Source organism: Schistocerca cancellata, chromosome 5 (genome assembly GCF_023864275.1).
Source record: "Schistocerca cancellata isolate TAMUIC-IGC-003103 chromosome 5, iqSchCanc2.1, whole genome shotgun sequence".
Lineage (NCBI taxonomy): Eukaryota > Metazoa > Arthropoda > Insecta > Orthoptera > Acrididae > Schistocerca > Schistocerca cancellata.
The window spans coordinates 555,790,185-555,809,273 of NC_064630.1; the positions used below are offsets into that span (position 1 = coordinate 555,790,185).

General features: G+C 43.8%; 1 protein-coding gene across 1 annotated transcript in view; it reads left to right on the forward strand.

The window, feature by feature from the left end:
* Window positions 1-19,089, forward strand: part of LOC126187597 (5-formyltetrahydrofolate cyclo-ligase-like) — an 89,689-nt gene that overhangs the window by 47,453 nt on the left and 23,147 nt on the right. The window contains exon 3 of the mRNA XM_049928784.1: window positions 2,920-3,047. Within this exon, the coding sequence (XP_049784741.1) occupies window positions 2,920-3,047 (128 nt within the window). The remainder of the gene's footprint in view (window positions 1-2,919; window positions 3,048-19,089) is intronic.

A 19,089-nucleotide genomic window follows, 5' to 3' on the forward strand; every position in this document is an offset into this window, starting at 1 on the left:
ATTAATGACTTTTTTACAGTGACTTCATTATTTCCATTCTGACGATACCATCCACAGTCAATAACTTTGTTGTTGCCCGATAAAGCGAATATATGATGCGTGAGCAACATTATTAATTTGATTTCTAACCTACTTTGCAAGTGGTGGTATTGTTAGAAGAGACCTACCAAGGCGTCATTGCTTCCATACTACGACGCGTCGCCGCTATTATCTGTGCCAAAGGTGGACATACGGGCTATTGGGTAGGTGGTCATAATGTTCCGACTGATCAGTGTAATTGAAAAAAATATAAGTCATCGCGAACAGCTCTTAATATTTTTTATTGTTTGCGATCATAATTTCGAGTATTCCGGATTTTCAATCAAAAATCACAAATTCATTTTTTTTATTGGTGTTTACAATGCCTGTGTTTATGCAGCTTCTGTACCTGCACGGTTCAATGTCCTTGACACACGCTTGTATGTCTAAGGGAACAGACACTGTCTTTGACGATTACAGCAGTGGTAAACATTACGAAATAGATTTGCGTTCTGTGACGGTGCATTGACGTCAGATATTTGCGACACACGAAAATTTGTGCCGGACAGAGATTCGTATACGAATTTTCCTTTTATCGTGAGCGGTTGCCTTATCAAATCGGCTATCCGAGCACGCCTCGCGGTCGATCCAAACTTTCATATATCACTTCATCACAACTCTTATGCTCGCATAATTCATGATTCCCGCACAGGTTGACAAATACTTTATCGTAATTTTAGTAATGTCTTTTAAAGCTGCACAGTTCACAGAGACGGGAAGTCTTAGGTGATAGCTACCCACATCTTAAGAATGGGACTTGTCCCCAGTTCGCCGCGATAATCGCCTGACAATGGTCATCCGGGGTAAGAGAGAACCACGCTTCATCGCTCAACACAACGAGAATCCGCTTATCAGCAGTCCATGCTTCCGTCTGCAAACGTTGCCGTCTGCTAGTCTCCCACTTATGGTGCGGGATGTCACAGATTGGATCAAGGGGTCCATCACCTGTTCTCGTATGGCAGGCGCTGATGTGAAGGGGTTATGATATACTTGGTGCATAGTATGAGGATCCTCCCTTGTGATGGTCAGACGTCGGCGACCGGAAACTGAACGACAAGTATGTCTGCCCTCAAGTTCACGTTCCGTAAAACCTCGAGCCACTGTCACTTCCAAATGCACCAAAAAATCGAGATATTGCACGATTCGACCGAACGCGTAAATGGAGTTCCACACTGCCAGGTGCTGATAACATTGTCTAATACGAATGTGCGATATCTCTGTGTCTTTCAGTGTTCACTCAACATCTGACGCTTTTCACCCTTACATATCCTACAAGTCTTGGTAACAACATTAATGCACTGTGGTGGCCGTTATGTCTGTCATAGAGAATTGCAACTCTAAAGCATTTGCACACCCACCGATAGCGTGTGGGTGTACAAGTTACACAGATGTCTACCATGTCTTCTTGGTAATTAACTTCTTATCTCCAACCAGTGTATAATCCAACTGCCATATGTTTCCTACGTAATAAAGAGGAATGTTAGTGGTTGCACTCAAACAAGACGACCCTTGATATTGAAAAAAATTAATTTTATTTCCCTCTGATTACATGTGTTTTGCTAATATTCTAGCTTACGATAACGTCACAGTGCGGCAAACGAGGTCCACGAGAAAGACAAGCCACAGTGCATACGTCATGAGGGGAGGACCGAGCTCGCTCTCTCAGCTCGGCGGATAAACTGCGTTTCTGCACGTGGTAACTCGTGATTGCGTATTTATGTACAAACGAGAATTACATCTTCTACTGGAATCTGCTATTACGGAGTCTTATCGGTTACAAGTACAACTACGAAAAAATGTTCAAATGTGTGTGAAATCCTATGGGACTTAGCTGCTGAGGTCATCAGTCACTAAGCTTACACACTACTTAACTTAAATTATCCTAAGGACAAACACACACACACACACACACACACCCATGCTCGAGGGAGGACTCGAACCCCCGCCGGGACCAGCCGCACAGTCCATGACTGCAGCGCCTCAGACCGCTCGGCTAATCCCGCACGGCCAACAACGAAATACATAACTTTGCGGTATGCTGTAATTTTAGATCCGTGTTCGATATAAATGGTATATCGGTATGTTTATAGCATTTCGTCTCTTCTACTTAACAGTCCTCATTTCATGCAAGATGTAGTGTCTCATCCAATAGATGGCTATTTTGGCATGATTTTAACTTTTTTGTACACAGTAAAGACCTAACAAATTGTTAGTTGCCTTGCAGAATTCCAACCGTTGTAGGACTAATAAACAGTACGGCTTCATAACAGCGGATTCCAGTAGAAGATGCATTTCCCGTTTGTACCTAAACATGCAATCGCAAATACCGAATTGCCATTTAACAGGTGTAGAAACGCAGTTCGTCTGATGAGCTTAGCGAGCGAGCACGAGCCTAGTCTCGTGAAGTACATGCCCCAGCCAGTCTTTCTCGTGGGCCTCGGTGTCAAAACGGTACATGATGGAGAAATAACCGAGGTCGAATATGAATTCGGTGCTAAAAGAAGTGCGTGGTTTAGCTACTAGCTATAAAACATAATAAAATATTTCTTCTTGATCTATTTATGATCAGTGAAAAATAGCTTCGTGAAAAAATACCTCAGTGGTCGCTTGATAACGAGTATTACGCAGAGAGTGTCTCAGGTTTAAACGAAAAAATACTAAGTAAGAATCGTTAATTTTGTTGCAGACACGCATAGATGTCACAGACAGTTTGTAGACCGAACTACAAGTTACTTTGTACTGATTATGATAGATGGCACTTATTCGAAACATTAGTGACATGTTTTCAGCTATGTGAATTTCATTGTACTGCAACTCTGGAGCTCATTTTGTGGCCAGCAGCTTCTGCAGCGGCCCGAATACGAACGCAGCCGACGCGTCGCGGCGTACGTCAGCAAGGCGGATGAGGTCGGCACCGAGCAGCTCATCCGGTGCATCATCGAGTCTGGAAGGGCGTGCTTCATACCCAGGTACGTACACTTGGTAGACAGCGCGCGTGTGCTTCCTAGAAGTGAATTATATGGTTCTCAGTCGTCAGACAAATATCTGCTTTCTATCTAAGCACAGATTTTCACCAGTGTCGCAAGAAAAAGCGAATAGTACAAGAGAAGCCTCAGGCGTTTTTATTAATCAGAGAGATACAGCACATTCAAAGTGAAATAAGACACGTGATCACTTCCAACCAATAGAGGAGGTATGAACGTCACGGACGTCATTATAAACAAGCAGCATTATACAGGGTGGACCAAAAATCGTACACTCGGACGCCACAACGCGACTCCTTCCACACTTGCGCTACAGAAATGTCTCTAACAAAATTTCGTACCTTGCGTATGTTCGGAACAAAATTGGCGTCAAAGAAAGGAAATCTTGCATCACTGCAGTCACATATATGGTAAGTATACTTATATGGATATGGTGTCTGTTCTTTCGGACATGCCAGAAACAACAGACACCATTGGTGACCTACAGGTGTCTGCAACGAAATTAGAATTATATTAATACCTTCAGCTGTTGACGGGCGTTGGTATATATCAACGGGGACAGGTGAAAATGTGTGCCCCGACCGGGACTCGAACCCGGGATCTCGTGCTTACATGGCAGACGCTCTATCCATCTGGGCCACGGAGAACACAGGGACTATCTCTAGCACGCCTCCCGCGAGACCTACACTCTCACCTTGTTTGTCCGCACACTACATTCGTAGTGTCCCACCGCAACAGTCATTACTCGTGGAAGACATTCTTACCAAGTCTCGTAAGAGTTCGGGGAATATGTGCGCATCCGCACAGAAGAAGGAGGTCATGGTCGGTATTGCCAGAACGATATATTTATATGGATATGGTGTCTGTTCTTTCGGACATGTCCGGATATGTAGTTTGTGGACATACAAGGTGAGAATGTAGGTCGCGCGGGAGGAGTGCTCGAGATAGCCGGCACGGTAGCTCAGCGCAGATGCCGCGGCCAAGGCTGCGGTCCTCCAGCCTCGGACAGCTACTTGCTGTGTCCCTTCGTCAGATTTTAGCAGGGTTATTTGTCGGCGCATTTTATCGCTGTGGCATGCCGATTGGGCTGCCCTTACAGCCAACAAGCTTCGGGCCTTGAAACCTCTTCCCGTGGCTTGGACGTCCTCCTCACGCCCTTCTCGGCGGGAGGAGGTAGTTTTGGCCCGGTTAAGAATTGGACACTGCCGGTTCAGCCATCGCCATCTGCTGACGGCTGCGCCGGCGCCGTTCTGCCCATGTGGGCAATTGCTGACGGTCCGCCACATTTTAATGTCGTGTCCGGATTTTAACGCACTGCGTCTCGATCTTAACCTGCCATGTACTTTAGATGCCGTTTTAGCGGATGACCCACGAGCAGCTGCTCGTGTTCTTCGTTTTATCAATTTGACAAACCTCACTAAGGACATTTGATGATGCTGTTTTTTAATCCTATGCCTGTCAGTCTGTCTTTTATCGTGTTTTCCCTTTTAGTTGTTGTTTTAAACTTGTGCCTCGCGGTGCATTCTTAACGTCGTCAGGGCGCTAATGACCATTGAAGTTGTGCGCCCTAAAACCACAAAAAAAAAGTGTTCGGTCAGAGGGCTGCGTGCTCTCTGTAATAAAAACAACTGAGTCAAGGAATCAACGATCAACTTGAACGGATGTCTCGTGACGTCCGCCGAGACCAAACGCAACGAACTGCCGGCTCGGTAGCTCAGCGTGTTCGGTCATAGGGTTTAGTTACCCTCTGTAATAAAAAAAATGAGTGAACGGATGAACTAACAACCGGAACGAGTGTCATTGGACGTCCGCCACGAACAAATTGAACGCCGGCACGGTAGCTCAGCGTGTTCGGTCAGAGGGCTAGCTGCACTCTGTAATAAAAAAAAAACTGAATTAATGGATCAACAACGAACTGAAACGGGTGTCTTTCGACGTCCGCCCAGAGCGGATACAACGAACGAGAACGAACAAAATGAGATTTAAAAAAAAAATAAAAAATGGATAGAGCGTCTGCCATGTAAGCAGGAGATCCCGGGTTCGAGTCCCGGTCGGGTCAAACATTTTGACCTTTCCCCGTTGTTATATATCAACGCCCGTCAACAGCTGAAGGTATTAATGTAATTCTAATTTCGTTTATATGGTAAGTGTCTTGATTCAGTATTGTCTGGTTGTGCCGTCTAGTTAGTACAGTCGATAGAGTTTTGCGTTAAAATACCCGAGTTTGGAAATACCATTTCGAGTACAGGTGCATTTTTTTGATTTTTTACTTTCAGGATGGGTGGTACACAGCGCAACACCATTAAACGAGCACTTTTTCGAAATGCCGTAATTGTCCATCATTTCGACGTAGAAGTTTTAAATTTGACTCGAAGGTATCTCCAACATTCCTCTGTAATGGCGCAAAAGCGTGGGGTCCTAGTCACCCTCGGGTTCGGGTTTGAAACAGCATGGTGTTAAAAATACGAATAAACGACCAGAGCTCAGAAGTTCATGTGAGGTACAACGTGGGTTATTGATGTAATATTGGTATCAAAATTTACCACAATTCTACCGAATGCCACAGTGACGTGTCACACTGGAGAAAATAGTCAAAGCCTCTCTTACATGCCACCCCTTCTTTTGACGCCTCTGCGACGGAGGCGAGGTTCTCCCGGCCAGCGTCGAAATCACACGGTTTCCTTGTGGGTGACCGAGAAAGTATTTGAGAAACACTGCCGCTCAGAATCTACACGAAAAGGCCTTACGGAATAGCATAAAGGGTGTCATCAAAATCACCCCTTTTCTTGTGGCATTTATTCCCACACATTTCGCGGTGAAAGACAACAGTTCGCAGCATGATGTGCAACAGGATGATGATCTTGACAATATTTTTAATTTTTAATCTTTGACTTGAGCATGTCTGCTCGTAATTTTGACCATTGCCTGCTCACAGTGTAACTTTATGGTTGTTAAAATTTCATTCTGATGAAGACATCAGAGGTGTCGAAACCTAGGTCAATGTAATAAAAAAAATTTGCAACCGGTATTTCTCCGTTGAAACATGTGTACGATTGCTGAGAGACAACCATGTTTAAAACTAGTCTTGACAACATTTGTCACTGCAGACACTCCTCGGACGATTCAAACCTTCTCGAAGGTCATCGTTGGCCAGCAACGTCAGTGGACCTGGTCGCATCCCTCTGGAGCGCAGTGCGACCACAGTTTTTGCTCTGGTGTACAAGGCTGCATTTAAACAACTAGGGCCCGCCATCTGATAAATTTCATGCGGGTCGTAGTGCTCCACTCGGTCCACTCAGCCGGTACCCAAGGCCCCACGGCTGAGGCCGCGGCCACCGTTGTGGAGGCCTTCTCTCCTTTTTCTTTGAGATACGGCTCTGATTACTTAGTGAAATTATGATACATTAAATTATAAAATGGAAAATTATAAAATATTACTTTACAAGAAGAGAAAGAAGAAGATAGCGAAGACTAATGCAGGAGACAGTTGTCCCTTCGCCGGCGCTATTCAGGGAGCTGGTCTCGGAATGTGACACCGAACTCGACGTCTCTGGCCAGCGCGTCCCATTGTTACTTTATTACACGAGATAATTCACGTCTCCGATGTCACGATTTGATTCATCTCTCGCAGAAGTGTTCTAATATCTAGGTTTTGTTTGTGTTTCTATGCGTGTTGATTAGCTAGATTACTTGTGTGAAAGTTTTTCTACGTTAATGTAGTCTCATTACAAGTTAATATGGTACGTGGTATAATAACTAGCCGTGATTCATGCAACTTAATCTCTTGATACATTTCTATTATACTTTATTTATGTATTATTGTTTCTGGTTTCAGTGTCGTATGCTGTATGAGTTCAGTGTTATTTTTGTCTCGTTATTATATTTGTGTTAATGAGCCAGATTACTTGTGTTACGGATTTTCTGTGTTAATGTAGTCTGTTATATCTTAACAGAAGAAATTAAGAGTAAAGAAGATATCTGGCGCAACATTAAATCGCAGCACCATAAGTCAAAACAAACTAAAAACTGCAAGGAAAGATAGGCCAACTTCCAAAAGAACAGACTTCCACTTATATGAAGTTGACTTGAATGTAAAGGGTGTATGAAGACGTGTCAGAAACTTTAGGGATTTATTCTTGACATCAAAACTTTACAAAAGGCTCATATGAACATGGAACCGAAAATTCTTCGTTGGTAATCTGTGAAAGTATTATTCATGGCACGGAAGTGACACGAAACACATTTACGTTTACAGAAACTGCTCGAAGTAATCACCTTCTGCTTCCATGAATCCCCTGAGCCTGTGTTCTTTACTTCGCTATACGTTATAGCAAACTCCTGGCGTTGTCCCTATTTGGTCAAATCAATTTTTGATACGCTCCCTCAGTACACAGACATTCGGTATGAGAGCTGAAAAGATTTAAAATGTCACCAAAGGAAAAAAATTATTGGATTCAAATTGGGAGATTGGGTAGGCCTTGCAATAGATCTTCGTGACCAATCCGCCTGTTCAGTCAGTGTTTGTCCAAATACTATCAAACTACCCGTGTAAAGTCAGATGGAGAACCATCGTGCATAAACCTCACTCGTTGGATGACGTCTAGTGGTATTTTATGAGGTAAATGAAGCAACTCATGTCTGACAAGCTGCATCTACGATTGTCCAGTCAGGCGTTGTAGAAAGACATAGGAGTCGATGATGTGGACACGAATGATTCCACCCCACACCTTGAGGCTGAACCTCTGCTGATATCCGTCTTGTGGCACTTCATGGAAGTTTTCGTAAGCCCATTCGTGATTGTTAAGACAATTGGAGATCCCATCACTTTACAAATAAGCTTCGTTTGTGAATAAGGTACATGTTAAAAACTGCAGAAACACATGACACTGCCCTAATGTGCGTTGACAGAAAATTATTCTCGGCTGAAAGTCCGCCATACATAATCCTTGCACCTGTCGAAGATTTTAATGCAGAATATTCCAGATCGTCATTTGATTAATGCTTCCACTGCCGTGAGTTTCGGGCACAGTACGAAGAACCCGTTCTTCGAGCTTAGTCGTGCGTTCATTACATTGTCTCTCAGCATCAACAACTCTCTTCTCAAATGAGTCTCTCGCTTGCAAGAGTTGGTGGAGTCGTGCAAATGTTCTTGCACAAGGTTAATTGTCTCCCAGGGTAACGATCAGCATGACAGTGAATTTCTGCGCCCGCATTCCCACCTGCTAAGCCGCACGTATAGTGTACTCACATATCCGTCGTTTCAGACACTAAATAAATCGTTGTGATATGTAGCGATAGGAGTTCCTTTAGAACGGAATGAACGAGACAAAGCTAAATAAATACCATGGCCAACTGTAAACAAGAAAGTGAGTAAAAATGGACGTTTGAGGTTAATTACATTACCAGGAGTCATTAGGGTAATTTCTTTCACACATCCATGACGAAGGGTTTCTGACCCATGTTCAGATGAGCTTTGTGTAAAGTTTTGATGACGGAAACAAATCGCTAAAGTATCTAATACGTGTGTATACACCACGTGCGTTATGCAGTTTCTGAACGAAATCAGAGTATATATATTATACTGCTTTTGAGGCCAATGTAAGGAATTTCGTATTATCTGTTGTTGAATAAATTCAGTATTTTCAGAAGAAGGAAGAGAAAGAGTTTAGTGTCGCTGGCTACCCATGTGTAGACCCCGGGTTCGAAGCCCGATGATCATTTCAAATTTTTCTGCTGTCGGAAAATATGGAAGGTGCTCTACTCTTCATTGTGAGGCCTAATTAATGTCGCTTGATGAAAATAAGCTGCCGAAGCTTGTAGCCACATGGCACTTATTTATTTGTTTAGTGAAATATTCAGCTGAAAGTTGACGAGAAACTATACTGAATGCCAGTCCAGGGTTATAGCGTGGATATAGTTTGCGATGTTAAAAATAAGAAGCTCTTTCTGTTTTTCTATAGGTATGCACTGGTTAGTGATAATATAGTTCCCAGGACGAAGCTTTCTTTCTGGAGTGTAGTTACCCGTTTTTGAATGTTCATGCAGGTTAAAACTCTATGGCAGATCAGGACAAGTTTTTTCTAGAAAATTCCAAAACAGCGCACAGTACAAAATAGACTGAAAGGTTCGTGCTGGGAACAATTTCCTAGGCTAGCAGCCAGTCGGGGTGGCCGAGTGGTTCTAGGCGCTACAGTTTGGAACCGCGCGATCGCTACGGTCGCAGGTTTGAATCCTGCCTCGGGCGTGGATGTGTGTGATGTTCTTAGGTTAGTTAGTTTTACGTAGTTCTAAGTTCTAGGGGACTAATGACCTCAGAAGTTAAGTCCCATAGTGCTCAGAGCCATTTGAACCATTTAGATAGCAATGGTACGGGTGGATAGCGATGGCACGCTCTTCTCTCCAAAGTAGACCACAAAGGCTGAATGACATTGAGATCTGGTGACTGTGGTGGCCAGGAGCGATGTAACACTTCATCCTCATGCTCACAAACCAATCCTGAAAGATGCGAATTGTGTCAATAGGGCTCCTGTCCTCTTGGAACACAGCGTAATGTCTGGGCTGTACTATAGGATGGACTTATCAGTCAAAATGGCCACATAACCCTCGTCGTTAATCCTACCCTGCAGAGTAACAATTGGGCCCATGTAATTCCACGTAAGGACTGCCCAAACTATCACCGAATCCCCAAAATGTTTCAGTCTTGGCACGACAACTCGGCCAGGAGGTGGAAACTGCGTGAAGTAAGAGTTATCCGAACAGATGAATTGGTTCCATTGCTCCATAGACCAGGTTTTAGGGCTTCGACACCACTTATTTCTGTCATGAGCTTTTGCTCCACTGATGAGTGGTTTTGGAATTCCGTATCGCTCTGCATTTCCCAGCTTCTGGAGCTCCCTCCGTTTGGTTTTGGTGCTGACGGGATTGGCGAGTGCGACACTCAGTTCTGCAGTGACTTTTACAGCTGCCGTCGTCTTATTTTTCGTCAAAGTCCTCTACAGTGACCGTCCGTCGCGATCACTCAACATAGACTTTCGTCCGCATTATGACTTGGCAAATGATGTTTTCCCACTTTCGCCATATGCGGTATAAATCTGCACCAAACACGTCGGCTACCTTGTTTATAGAAGCACCCACCATAGGAGCACAAACAGTTGGTCCACACTCGAATTCACTTATCTCCGACATAATGCGCTCACAGCTACACAGAACTCTACTCTACCCACGACTAACACTTATAACGTATTGAGGACGTTACACAGCTGCCGTTCGTTGTCAAGTACAACTGCGCAACCTGTAAGCTTAGTTAGCATCTGCATTTATGTTCAAAAATGCATATTTCGCTGTGCTTCCATATTTCTGTCGAACCCCTGTACGCCAACGTACACTTATTTCAGTCACAACATTGTGACCACCACTTATACAGGGTGCCCCCAAACTATATATTCCTAAATTAAGTTTCCACTTTAAAATATTTCTCATTGTGTTGACCTGCTGGAGATATTGTTAGTATACCTTGCAGACCTCCAATGAATTGCCATGGTAACGCAGCCAAAGGCAATAAAGTATTTAGTCTACACAAGTGTGCAGTAAGAATGTGGTGTAAACCGAACATCTTGCAGAAACCTGTTCAGGGATGTAGTCATACCTACATGGCAATAAATATACTCTATAATGTTAATTGCAGTTAACAGCAAGAGATAATTTAGGGTGAACTACACGAATGACGATCATAGTCACAATCACAGTACTAGGAGTAATAAAAATGTACAATCTAGACAACCCATCCCTCTACAGGGTTCGGAATTTTATTTCATGTTTTGGTATGAAGGTCTATAACATGTTACCGGACAGCATACTGAAAATGTCCGGTAATTCGAAACCAAAGTTCAGAAAAAAACAGAACATCTAAAACGACAAGAGTCAGGTCTTTCATATTGACAGGTCATGTACGTTAGAATGTTCTCCACAAATTATTAGCATTTCAGTCACCTCGGTTCAGCAAGTATCCTGTTGCCTAGTAGCCACAGGGTCCGCCATGGGCCCTGATAACTTGTTCCATACTTGATGACGTCGACGCATATAAGGCGCGAATGGCGTCCTGAAGTATAGCCGTCCATGATGCATTCACCTGGTTCCAAAGTTCATCTGTGACCGTTGGCAATGGATCAGCGCTGCACCCGTCGTTTCACCACATCCCACACATTTTCGATTACGACAAGTCTGGTGATCTGGCGTGCCAGGGCAAAAGGCTGAAATCCGTTGACACCACGAAGGCACGTGTTTGTGCAACAACAAGTGGTCGTGCACTGGCATGCTAAAAGATGGCGTCTGGTTGTTGTGCTGAAAGGGTATGGCTACAGGTGGCAGGATGTCTTCCACGTAGGTCACACTGATCGCAATGCGCTGGACGCGCGTCAACTGTGATTCTGTGATTTGTCGTTGTACACAATAGCAGCTTACAACATAAGGCCTTAAGGTGGCGCTGTATGTCTTGTGAGAATGCAGTCACTGTGATACCGCACCCCCTCCCCCCAACCCCCACCCCCCCAACCCTCCCGGTCTGTGGAAAAACAAAATGCGGCCATCATTTCTAAACAAACTGAACCTGGATTCATCAGAAAACACTAGCTGATGCCGTTCCTTTCCCCAGTGACGTCGTTCCATACACCATTGCCGTCTAACATGTTTATGCACATACGTCAGAGGTAGGCGGAGAAGTGGAGGATGCGCACGTAAACCATGCCGTAATAAACGGCAGCGGCGCTCCTGATATCGTACGATGTGTTACACTGTTCCACTGTTGCGCCAGAGCCGAGGAGGAGGGAGATCTGGGCTGCAAAACCTTTCGGATGAGGTGTCGACATTTCTCGGGGGGTCGTCTGTGCATTGTCTTCTACTGCCTTCCGTGAACAATTCTGTACACAGCCGTAGCACTGCCGGAACACTTCATCTCAGATGAGCGGCAATTTCCCGGATGGATGCATCACATTCTCTCATGCCAATAATGCGCCATCTTTCAAACTTACTGATTTGACGGTACGGTTCGCACATACGTCTGCATGGCATCCAGCACTTCTGCTCAAGTCACACTGATCCATTACTTCGGTTTATAGAAACAACAAAAGCCGCAGACACATTACAGCGGTGGGTGGTGTTGCGTCACGATATCGATGTTGACCTTGAACCCATGGGCCGACATGGTTGAAATACTAATCATTTCTGCAGAATATACTAAGGGTATCTTTAGCCGTTCAAGGTGTTCGCTTTTTTTCTGAACATGAGTGAAAAAGAATACAGCATAAGGCATTACATCTACAATTTATCAGATTAGACAGACTCTGGTATTGATATGTTGCACAACTGTAATATTTTAATTAAACCGTTTTTTACTTTTCGTATAGTAGTCTTTGCGAAGTTATGTAAGTGCTTTTTTGAAGTATTGGCAAAAAAGCAAGTGAGTGGTATAGGAAGAGGTACAGTGGCTGTATTTTTTGAATTAGTTCGTTGTTTTCCTAACATACATAAACATATGTCCACCTATGTAGCTGAGTGGTCAACGCGGCTGATCCAGTGATGCCGTTGACAGAGAATGACATAGTGGTCACTCGGGCGCGATTGGCCTGTCAAGGCTAGAACGCGGAACTTTTCTTTTTAACTTTACACAGACGTTTATGAAGTAATTTATAAGTAATTCCCGTCGTTATCCGTATGAGTAGATTAGCGCTAACCATAATTCGTTACTAGTATTGTCTAGGGAAGTAGCGTAAAGTGATTGCTGTAGCTTCGCACGTGTGGTTAGAGGTGCTAGTGCAGGTATTGTGAAGAGTGATACGTTAACACGAACACACTTCAGTGCGTTAGTTGTTTCTTCCTCTGCGTCAAAGTCTTACTGCAAAGCCGTGCGGGATTAGCCGAACGGTCTAGGCGCTACAGTCATGGACTGCGCGGCTGATCCCGGCGGAGGTTCGAGTCCTCCCTCGGGCATGGGTGTGTGTGTTTGTCCTTAGGATGATTTAGGTTAAGTAGTGTGTAAGCTTAGGGACTGATGAACTTAGCAGCTAAGTCCCATAAGATCTCACACACATTTGAACATTTTTCTTACTACCTAGTGTTTTCCGCACGGTCGTAACTGCACCACTAAGTGGATTACACTTGTCACTATAGACTAACACTTCTGCATCACGTACCTACACTTCAGCAGCTGACTTGGTGCCCAGCGGAAAATAAGCATTAACCGCTTGCTCTTCCGACATGTACTTGGAGGCATTAACCAACCTAAAATCATAGCACCCGTAATAGCTATGATTATTATTCTGCAAATTAAGTACATACTGATGTACTGTTGTTCATTGCACTTAATCACCAATAAAAATACCTGCACTTGTACCACTAACACACTGTACCAATTAACTCGTTCCACATCCATCAAGGTTGTCGTACACGTTGCGATTTGTTTATCACGGTATGTGCATGAATGAGTGAATTAAGGAACCATAGGTAGGACATTACGTAAGGTAAATGCAGTAGAATTTTTGCTGCATGGGATTGAAAGGTGGACTTAGGGAAAAGTGTAACGATTAGTGGAAATGACACTTTGGGGACTTACAATTTTAAACATGACTGTTTCTAAGCAACCGTATGTAAGTTTCAACATAGGAATCACACAGCCAACCGGTTGCAATTAAATGTTTGGTTTCGAAACCTGTCCTCATTAGAATGAAATTTTAAGGAACTGTCAAGACAATGGAATAAGTTTAGAGCTGAGTCAAAAATTAAAATTAAACACGTTCCAGCTTTGGCATGTATGCCTTCCTAGGAACATCATAGGACTGATGTTCCTAGCAAGGCACATGTGCCAAGAGCTGGAACGTGCTTAATTTTGATTTTTGAGTTGAGCATTTCTGCTCTAAACTTTGACCATTGCCTTCTCGCATTGTAACTTTACGTTTTCTTAAATTTTCATACTGACGAAGATATCCTTGCATGTGTCTAAACCTAGGTCAGTGTACCAAACTGTTACTTGCAACCGGCTGGCTGTGTGATTCCTATGTTGAAACGCTGGGGAATGTTCACTGTTCGACCACAAAATGAATGAGGACATGCGATAATGAGCTGATGCTTCAGAGCATTATTGATACAGTAATGATACACTCGTACAGGAAGAACCGACTGCAGTGCTTGCTGGACATGCCTGAATCTAAAATATGATGCTAACAGGGATCTAAAACAAGCCTGTAGGCCTAAGCCCTGATGTTGCTGATGACCTAAAGCCCTGTTCACATTGAAGTGATACGATATGTCATACGACAAGTTGTAATAAAGGTGTGATACTCATGTTCCCATTAGGATGACACGATATGTAATACAATATGCGATGTGACTCACCCCGCAAAAGAGAACAAGGCAGCATGATTCATGTTTCTGTCTCAGTTGCGATCATTAGCTCTTCTGAGGGGACGTTGTTGTGGCTTATTATTACTTAAAGCTCAAGAAAAAGGAAAAAGAACCGGCAGTACTGGGTGCACCCATACGATGCTATAAATATCAAACATTTTTCAGCCGTGGTTTGTGGTGATCTCTCCCAACACGAACACAAATTCCACGTTTTTCACTGAATGAAGCCAGACAGTTTCCACATTTTCGAGCAACTAGTATCAGCTACACGGACAAAGCAAGACACAACGTTCGTTCCGTGTGGTAGATACACAAATATTGGTGGAAGACTGGTGAAGTTAGGACAGCATTGCTACAACTGTTAGGGTCTGCGGAACAGTATCTGATTCAGTTTGTGGAGCATTCAGAAGAAACGTTCCTGTATTTTAAGTGCGACCAGTTACCATCAGTGGCGAAGCAGCGGGTGGTGAATTCTGTGAAGGAGTAGACTATATTTCTAAGAAATGGAAGAATCCCACGATAAGGAACATTCCTATGGCTCCTCCTTGTCTTTGTCCAGCTGCTCAATCAGAAAGAACAGGAATTTTGGTTTCACTTCTCTTTTAGGCCTGTCACAAAGTTTCTTAAAACCAGGGAACATAGATTGGAGAAACATCCAGTCAGCGTCACCAGCTGGACTCCCGGTATCTTTTCATTTCAGTAAGTAAGCTGCCTCGGCTCGTACCGGCAGCATACGGAAAAGAGAAATACGGGGCAGCCCCGCACTCCGCATAGCACGCCAAAGCAGGCGGCAATAGCATGGCCCTGGCGCGTGGGCGTATCTCGTCGCGGACAATCTCCAATATATCTGAAGCATTTTCTGGAGAACAGGAAGAGGTGTCGCACTCCTTCTACTGTTAAAACGATTTTCATATGTTAGCTATATTTCGTATGCACGAACTTACGAACTAAAACCCGCCAAATTTAAACTGGACAGCGACTATATTCTTCACGACAAACTTTTCAAAACATGCACGGAGCTCTTTTTTCTCTGAGAAGTTTCACAACAACTGCTCCGCAGTGTTTTTTTTGTGCTGTTTCTCTATGCGAAAGTTGATAAACACATACATTACATTTGTTTTGTGACAAAAATTAGCTACTGTCAACAGGTGACGCTATTTCCATTATGAAAGGATTACATGTTTTTACTTCAGTTTGTTATCCAATTGTATTGTGAATATGATAACCTGTGGAAATGTTGCGGTCCCTCCGCAATCTTCAACATTCAAAATATGCTCACCAGACAGAATGTTAGTCCCCCACTTACAAGAGCACACTCATACCTTTGGAGCGCTGTACATTGTTTAGAACTGCTAATAGGCGATAAGTCAATGCAGTGGAGTGGTGTGTGTGTCTGTGTGGGTTGGGGGAGGGGGGCGGGGGGCGGTTGTACAGAATCAGCGCAGTAAGACAGGTCGACATGGCACATGTGTCAGAATGTTATAATGAGCTATCGTCCTTGGACGTCTCTACGCACACACCATGAGTGAAGTTGCCCAATTAACTGATCTATCAACATGGACAGTCCAATATGTCTAGAAGAAATGTTGTACCACTCGCAGCCATGTTAGAACAATGGTTGCAAGAAAGATACTAATAGAGAGAGCATGAAGACGAGTGTCCCGTCTTGTCAGAACAATCGGATTCAAATGTGAGAACAATTGCTGCTTTCATTAATGTAAAGCCGTCCCACCTAGATTCCGAGAGAGTACTGAGAAAGGAAATTATGCGAAGTACTGGACCCTACCTACAATATACTGCTGGTGCATCCGAAAGCAGGGCTTTTGACTCAACATGTCTGATTTGTTTTTACTTTTGGAGTTAGACAATGTTCTGAAAGGTCACAGGTGCTGTAAATATGACATTATCTGTACTAGTCCAGTATTTAATTTTACACTGAAGCGCCAAAGAAACTGGTATAGGCTGGATATTCAGATACGCAGACAGGTAAACAGGCAGAATACGGCGATGTGGTCGGCAACGCCTCTATAAGACAACCAGTGCCTGGCGCAGTTGTTAGGTCGGTTACTGCTGCTACAATGGCAGGTTACCAACATTTAAGTGAGTTTGAACGTGGTGTTATAGACGGCGCACGAGCGATGGGACACAGCATCTCCGAAGTAGCGATGAAGTGGGGATTTTCCCGTACGACCATTTCACGACTGTACCCTGAATATCAGGAATCTGGTAAAATATCAAATCTCCGACATCTCTGCGGCCGGAAAAAGATCCTGCAACAACGGGACCAACTACGACTGAAGAGAATCGTCAACGTGACAGGAGAGCAACCCTTCCGCGAACTGGTGCAGATTTAAATGCTGGGCCATCAACAAGTGTTGGCGTGCGAACCATCCAACGAAACATCAACGATATGGGCTTTCAGAGCGGAAGGCCCACTCGTGCACCCTTGGTGACTGGACGACACAAAGCTTTACGCCTCGCTTGGGCCCGTCACACCGACATTGAACTGTTGATAACTGGAAACATATTGCCTGGTCGGACGAGTCACGTTTCAATTTGTATCGAGAGGATGGACGTATACGGGTATGGAGACAACCTCATGAATCCATGGACTCTGCATGTCAGCAAGGAACTGTTCAAGCTGTTAGAGGCTCAGTAATGGTAGTGGCCTGTGCACTTGGAGTGATATGGGGCCCCCGATACATCTAGATACGACTATGACAAGTGACGCGTACGTAAGCATCTTGTCTGATCATCTGCATCCATTCATGTCCATTGTGCATTCCGACGGACTTGGTAAATTCCAGCCACACGTCCAGAATTGCTACAAAGTGGCTCCATAAACGCTCTCCTGAGTTTAAACCCTTCCGCTGGCCCCCAAACTCAGCAGACATGAAAATTATTAAGCATATCTGAGATGCCTTGCAACGTGCTGCTCAGAAGAGATCTCCACCCCCTTGCACTCTTAAGGATTTATGGACAGCCCAGGGGATTCATCGTGTCAGTTGCCTCCAGCACTACTTCAGACATTAGTCCAATCCATGCCAAGTCCTGTTGCGGCACCTCTACGTGCTCGCGGGGGCCCTACACGATATTAGGCAGGTGTACCAGTTTCTTTGGCTCTTCAGTACACAACAAAACTTTGTAGTACCGTGCAAAACAGTGACTAATTAGTGACTGCAATAATACGAACACACTTGTATTTACGTAGGATTTTAATTACGGTCAAAAGTAGCATTAAATCTGTAAATGTAAAGATAAATTTTGTATTTCTACTGTACCGTAATATTTACACTTAGAATCGAACAATATATGTACGTGTCTTGGAACCATATAAACGCATAGATAATATTATAACCACTTGTAACGCATGTAAAGTCTGGCTGACCGTTTGGATTTTGTTTAAAAACAGTTGACTGAGGGATCAGGTTCAGCTTCTTGTATGTAAGATTATGACATTCTAGTTTCGTATTTCCTAGACTAATAATAAATTCTTGTGAGAGGCGATATCTTTTACTTTATGTTATCAGGATTCCTTGTTCTGTGACGGTAAGCGGCGATTTAACCTGGACATTCATAACACGGTGATTCCAAAATAATGGCTCTAAGCGCTTTGGGACTTAACAAATGGTTCAAATGGCTCTGAGCACTGTGGGACTTAACATCTGAGGTCGTCAGTCCCCTAGAACTTAGAACCACTTAAACCTAACTAACCTAAGGACATCACACACATCCATGCCCGAGGTAGGATTCGAACCTGCGACCGTAGCGGTCACGCGGTTCCAGACTGAATCGCCTAGAACCGCTCGGCCACACTGGCCGGCTGGGACTTAACATCTGAGGTCGTCAGTCACCTAGACTTGGAAACTACTTAAACCTAACTAACCTAAGGATATGACACACATCCATGCCCGAGATAGGATTCGAACCTGCGACTGTAGCAGCAGCGCGGTTCCGAACTGAAGCGCCTAGAACCGGTCGGCCAAAACGGCCGGCTCGGTGATAACATTGACGGGCTACTGTTGCAGCAGCCTTCAATGCATATCGCATGGTCATTAATAGACACTCCATGTATTCTAAATTTATCACACGAATTCCGTTTTCTTACAAGGAATGATAGCATTAGAAGGGTCATACAGGCACTGAAATACCAATTCACGATCATGCATCAACCTATTAGCAACGAATCAGCAACCACTGATTTCGCCGGTTTTTTTCCTAGCTAATGCCGTTAAGATAACTGCACTTCCTCTTTGATCTTTTCTTTCAAGCGAAAGAGGAATTATACAGGCGATGACTAAAGCATAAAATTATTATCATTATACTGAAATAAACAATAACTTTATGCTGTTGACTGTTCTGGAGTAACATGAACTTCAGCTAGGCTACTTTCCTCTTTACAATAATTTTCGGGTCCATTTCATCACTTTAAACGATGCTGTATTACTTTATTATTGTGGAGTGAGATTCCATTTGCACTGTTCAATATCATTTTTCCACTTCATAAATTATTTATTTACTTGGTTGAAAACTTAGTCCATTGTTTTGCCATGGCACTAACTATTCACAAAAGAAACCAGTCAAGACCTGTTCTGTCAAACAAACGATATCAGAATGAGAGCAGATACACCTA